Source organism: Gossypium hirsutum, chromosome A01 (genome assembly GCF_007990345.1).
Source record: "Gossypium hirsutum isolate 1008001.06 chromosome A01, Gossypium_hirsutum_v2.1, whole genome shotgun sequence".
NCBI classification, from domain to species: Eukaryota; Viridiplantae; Streptophyta; class Magnoliopsida; order Malvales; family Malvaceae; genus Gossypium; species Gossypium hirsutum.
The window spans coordinates 988,469-994,807 of NC_053424.1; the positions used below are offsets into that span (position 1 = coordinate 988,469).

At 30.7% G+C, this 6,339-nt stretch overlaps 1 protein-coding gene across 1 annotated transcript; it reads right to left on the reverse strand.

The window, feature by feature from the left end:
- Positions 1–280: 280 nt before the first annotated feature.
- LOC107934134 (putative clathrin assembly protein At1g03050) lies at positions 281–3,915 on the reverse strand. Its single transcript, XM_041117276.1, has 2 exons — positions 3,004–3,915; positions 281–1,563 (listed from the first exon to the last, which is right to left on the reverse strand). Exons 1-2 carry the CDS (start codon positions 3,647–3,649, stop codon positions 464–466), a joined length of 1,746 nt encoding a protein of 581 aa, XP_040973210.1. The 5' UTR covers positions 3,650–3,915; the 3' UTR covers positions 281–463.
- Positions 3,916–6,339: the final 2,424 nt, after the last annotated feature.

Here is a 6,339-nt window from a genome sequence, read left to right on the forward strand (position 1 = left end):
AAAATTTATTAACTTGATTAGGTTATTTCCCATCAACCATAGGTCATGTCATGCGAAGATAATCTAATCAATATATCAAGTTGGCAAAATATTAAGAATGTTGATAATTGGACTGAAATCTTTAAATCGTAAAACTAAATGGACTTAATTTTAATATTTTAACTATAAAGACTAAATCTTAAGTTTTATCAAAATATAAGGACTAATAACATATTTTAATTCAAAATCTTTTTGGTAAAGAAATAAAAAAAAGGGTATTTGATTAGATATTGGATTAAATCACTTTCTACCACTCGAATTTGATAATTAATCATTAAAAACCCCAAAGTTTAAGTGTTCATACGAGAATAATTGTCAAATTCTTAATCAAATCCAATATTAGAAGATGGATTTCGATGAAACACAAAAAACAGAAACAAAAATTAACACCAAAACATTAATAACTAATGAAGTTTGAAAAGCTTCAATAATAATTATGTGTATGCCACCCTCCTTGATTGTACGGATACGTTTGTTGTTGTACATTCGACATTGCAACATTACCTCCTCGCATTCCATTCCTTTTAAATTTATCCCACATTACTTGCTCTTCCATTAGCAACTTTTGCTTCTTCTCCATATCCGACATCTGCACGTACGACGGCGGCGCCACCGAAAACGACGCCGCAAACGGGTCAACGGCGACGGGTTCATTGTTCTTATTACCATTCGATGAAGGTGGCGCCGGCAACGTAAGTGTCGCCGCTGATCTCCCTGCTGATCTAAATGCAACACTGCTAGCACTTCCGGTCGCCGCAGAACTCGTCATCGCCGCCATCATTTGTCCATGTCGATACATTCCGTCGAGTAATAAATGGTCGAACCCACCACCTAGGGTCGGTTTTAGGTTATTTAGATTACTCGCGGACTGAACCAAGGCGGTTTCCCAATCAGCATCAGCTTTAAAAGTATCCCATCCCGACCCCGACGATGCAGCCGCCGGAACGGCACCGTCGAATAAAGCTAAAGCTAATTTATCGGCGTGGTCTTCACTCGACATAGCGTTCTCCCCTAAGTTCAAAAAATCAACTTCTTGTTGTACTACAATAGCTTTTGAATTATCGTCTTCAACCTTTTCTTCTTCTTCAAAGAAATTTTCAGCCGGCGGTGGTAATGCTTTAATAGCGTTAATATCTTCTTCCGGTTCCGGTTCCAGTTCGTTAATTTCCGGTTCCCGTTCCGGTTCATCTCTATTGACGTTCCCTTGAGCTAACGCCGATTTGTCACGGATCAACTCGTCGAGGAGGTCGAGTTTCTTTTGAGTTATTTTTTCGATCTCCGGGAACTCCGACGGTCGAGCTATGCCGATGCTCCGACACCATGAATAAAAAGCGTCGAGTTCGTCGAATTGTTTGCTTTGACGGCAAAAAATCTCGTAGATTTTAATGGTATCTGTCATGTCTACTTCCATGAAACGATCGATTAAAGCTCCCATTGTTTCGGTTATGTCATAATATAAATTGAAACTCTCTTTTACAATCGGATAAAGCGCCACCCTCACCACTCTATTGCATTTGGCTTCACCTGTTGATTTAATTTTTCCCATCATGCAAAGAGAAAAGAAAAAAGACAACGTTACGTCATTAATTCATGCAACGTAAAATCGAAAACTGTAAGTTAAAATTACCATGGAGGTATAAGGATTATATTTTTCTATGAGTAAATTATCATTTTATTAAAAATTTCATTTACTTCTAATAATACAAATAAATGAAATTTTTAACAAAAAAAATTGATTTACTCTTTTATTTAGCATGTAATAATTAATTTACTCTTTTTTTTAAATAAATGAAAAAATATATTATAATTCGAGCTTTCATAATACTTTTATCGAAATGATGAACACCATGATTATTTATAATAATAAAAATCTCATAGTTATCGCGGGTAAAATAAAGCTTATTTACGATATCAATATCATATACAAGTCTTTTAAATTCGATCCGACTCAAAATATATGTTTACGAGATTTGTTTTCATGGGTCAAGCTAGTCTGATTTGGATTTGTGTATTGTATTTAAATGGTATATGGTTGTTCAAGCTCTTCCTAACTTGAAATATAAGTATCATTTTATCTAAACCTTTCTTTATTTGTTAATGGTTAATCTAAACTTGTTTACAAACTTTTTAAAAGTTATGCTAATCTTCATTTAATACCTAAAATATATATGTGTCATATTTTATTTAAACATGTATCATCTTGTGCTCAAGTTCGACGTTTTTTTTAATGTGGTACATGTGTTATTTTTTTGTTCAATTCAATATATTTGACAAAAGTTATATATTTTGATACTCAAAGGTAACTATGTTAAATTTTTAGTATTTAATTCATGTTTTAGTGTTGATTTGATGAAAGTTGAATTGCTAATATTATTATGTTTGAATTTTTCATGATTTTATTAATAGTAATATTATTATGTTTGAATTTTTTATGATTTTATTAATAGAATAAATTTAGTGTTAATTATGAATGTTTAATTTTACATATTTGATTTTATTTGGGTTTTAGAGTTGATTTAATGAAAATTAATTGCTAATATAACTTTCATTAAATCAATTTTAAAATCTAAATTGTACCAAATTATAATAACTTTTGTCAAAGCAAAAATCACATTTAGACTTATCTACGAGTCTAGCCACATCTGGGTTAAAAAAATTAAAGCACAAGCTCATTTGCCGCCCAACTCGACCCACACAAAAGCCCATTTCACTGTTTAAAATTAATAAAATATTAAAAATATATTTTTAGAATTAAATTAATTTTTAAAAAAAATTATATTATTTAAATTAAATTCAGACGACTCAAGACATAAAAATCCCTTATCCAGGCCTAGCCCCAGTCAGGTCAGACCAGATGTGCTATCTAATCCACGGTCAAAACTGACCATATTAAATAAAAAATAACACAAATATCAGGTTAAAATTTTTTTTATCGAACTGAGTTACCAAACTATGTAAACGAACCTGTTGGTCGACAAGCTAAGAAGCGTTCAAGAAGCTGCTGCAATTGCTGCATTCTTTGAAATAATTGCTCGGTTTTCATCTCATTGACCGGAGTGGGTTTAACGGCGACAAGGCTATTGTTATAGTCTTCCCCGAAATCTTCTTCGCATTTATAAACATTCCGTTTTGTATTCTTCCCTTGCATTCTAAATTCCAAACTTTCATCGAGGTACAACGCGAAAGTCCGCACGAATGCAGAGAAATCCCACGAATTCGATCGCGAAGTGTCACGAAAATCTGACATGTTGAGAATCCGAGTCCCACGCCTCGTCGAGAAGAAGATCTCTTGCTCGTACGTCGGATCACCTTCGGTGAGAAGACGATGTATCAATATTAAAGTTTTCAACGCCACGGTCCAATTTTTAGTCTTATTGAGACGTCTCGAGAGAGTGTTGACGCACGCACTAACGTAAGCTCTTGAATACGAGGTTAACGTGAGTATTTCTCGAATGTGCCGTTCTTCGGCGGGGTATTCTTCGTGTCTCGTCGCTTTAACGATGGCGACATCGAGGTCAGAAAGCGACGTACTACCGCCGACTTTGGCGAGACTAATGCTCGTCTGGTCTTTAACATGGCCGAGAGCTCTTCGGATCTTACTCGGCGCCATGGATTTAAGGATTTAACTATCAAGTAAATACCCAAACGAGATCAAAATTTAAAAAAGGAAAATTCTCAACAACAATCGACGGAGAAAAGATTGTTGATGGGAAAAGGGAAAAAAAAAAGAAGAGAAGAGAGAAGAAAACGAAAGAAAATGAAGGAAAATGAAAGAAAATTTTTTACTCTTTCTCTCCTTTGTTAAACTTTCCTAATCTTCACTCTTCAATTTTTTTTTTTTTACCTTTGTTTATTGTTCTTTTGTTTTCCTAGAAACCAAACGGTATCCAATCTTGAATCAACCATGCATTGCCATTGCCATTGCCATTGCCATTTATTTCCCTACATTTTAGCATGAAACAAATAAAAACTAGAAAAATTTCAATGGCAATCATTTAGCCAAATGGCAAATTTTAATTGGCTATTGCTAAAGAAAAACATGAAAATTCTCGTCTTCGGGTCTTGTCTTTTTCAAACCCTTTTTGATATTTTTAGTTTTACAATGGATCACTAAAAAATATATATCTTATATATATCATTTTGTATTTAAATTTAATTTTAATATTCAATTGATATTTAAGTTTCGCTTTAATATTCAATTTGATATCTAAACCAAATGGCATCAAATGATCCAATAATTATTTGACATATGTATTCTAATAAAAACACATTGATAATTAGGATAAAAAAAATTAAATACCAAATTAAACATTAAAAAAAACCCAAATATCTAATTCAACATTGAAACTAAATTTAAGTATCAGATTAAAAAAAAAACTCTATTATTGAATTGAGAACTAAACCCAAAATTCGGATCCTAATGATACTTAAACTCAAAATTTTACTTAATAAATATTAAACTTTTTTACAATTTGACCCAAATTTTGTTGGTATGTTAAATATAATTGAAATTATATAAATGCGATTAAATTAATTTGTCCTACTACTTATTTCACAAACTACAAATCGGTTTTAAACCAACGTACCCTGTCCTATTCTAATTCATCATGTAGTATTATTTGAAGTAGAGCTACTTTAAGTTAGAGAATTCGAGTTAGATTTTTAAAATTTCATATTATTTTAGATCGGGATAATTTCGAGTTTGGATTATTATATGTTAATTTCAAGTCATATTTGGTTTGAAGGTTGAATCATTTCAAGTTATAATCTTTTCATGTTTAGTGGTTGAATTTAAGTTGAAGAAATCGAGTTAGTTTTTTAGGAAAAGTTACTTCTAATATTTCAAACTATAGTGATTGAATGTGATAACTTTATTAGGAGGACTAAATTAAACTACAAATCCTTAAACTATACCTCACATTCTAAATTGGTCTTCAAACATTAAAATATTCTAATTACATCCCTAAACTATCAATGTTATATTAATCAGGTCTTTCAATTATTAAACCTGTTTATTTAGTTAGCACATAACTTTTACAGGTAAAAATTGAAAAAACAAGAGAGTGAGTGATAAAGCTTTTGCAAAAGCCTTGAAAACCTTAAAACCAATATTTTTACAATATTAATTTTTCTTTAAAATTATCATTGTAAAATATGCCATACAAGATTTGACATCTCATTTAACGATAAATTAATGATTTTAGTAATGAAAGGATTTTATTGATATGGTATTGACAGTTTAAGGATGTAATTAAAATATTTTAAAGTTTAGAGACCAATTTAAAATAAAAGTTATAATTTGAGGTGCATGGTGCTATTAACTCTAATAATTGTAAAGATTCAATTTCAAATATTTACGTGTCAGATACAATTTTTTATACAATTTCTACTATTACCCATAAAATCATAACTCGCTCTAAATTCTTAAATCGAAAGAAAATATATGTTTAAATGTACTCGAAAACATATTCTTTCTAACAACAATGGTCTCAAAATACTTACATATGGATAATGGTGTGCTTTAACTTGATATTTTAGGTTTTTTTGGAAGTTTGCAAATAATATTTTAATACATACATGTATAGTTTATTTAGAAAAAAATATATGTTATATATTGTTTTGGTTTTCTTGGAATAGAGTTATTCAATATTAGAAGAATGAGCTTTAGGTTGACGTTGGAATTTTCATACAGGAAAATGTTAAGTATGACTCTTATTTTAGTCAAATTTGAAAAATGATTTTCTAGTTAAACTTTGTTTATTTATTTCAATCAAATAGTGCTTAGTTTAGATTATTTTATTATTATTTGACCTATGAATTTAGCCTATAAATAGATTTTTTTACAACATCAGAAAATACACCCATTAGATATTAGAGCTCATAACACATTTAGAGAATTTTATGTTTACGTTTTGAATGTTCTTTATTTTTGGGGTTTTATTTTTATTTCTATCTTTTTTACTCTTCGTTCTTTTTCCGTTATAGTAAAATTATCTTTGCCTGTGGTTTTTTATCCTCTTTGGAGGGGTTTTTATATGTTAAATTTATGTGTTCAATTTCTCAATTTATTCCGCTATTTTTTTTACTTATTGCTTAATCGGGTCGATCCTAACAAGTGGTATCAGAGCTAGTTCAATTTTCATAGATCAACCCATTCAGATATGGCAGCAAAAAGGTTTGAAATTGAGAAGTTCGATGGTGAGACAAATTTCAATCTGTGGCAAGTTTGGATGATAGCAATTCTAGTTCAAACCAGCTTGAAAAAGGTTGTTACCAGGAAAAAGCCTGAGAATATAAATC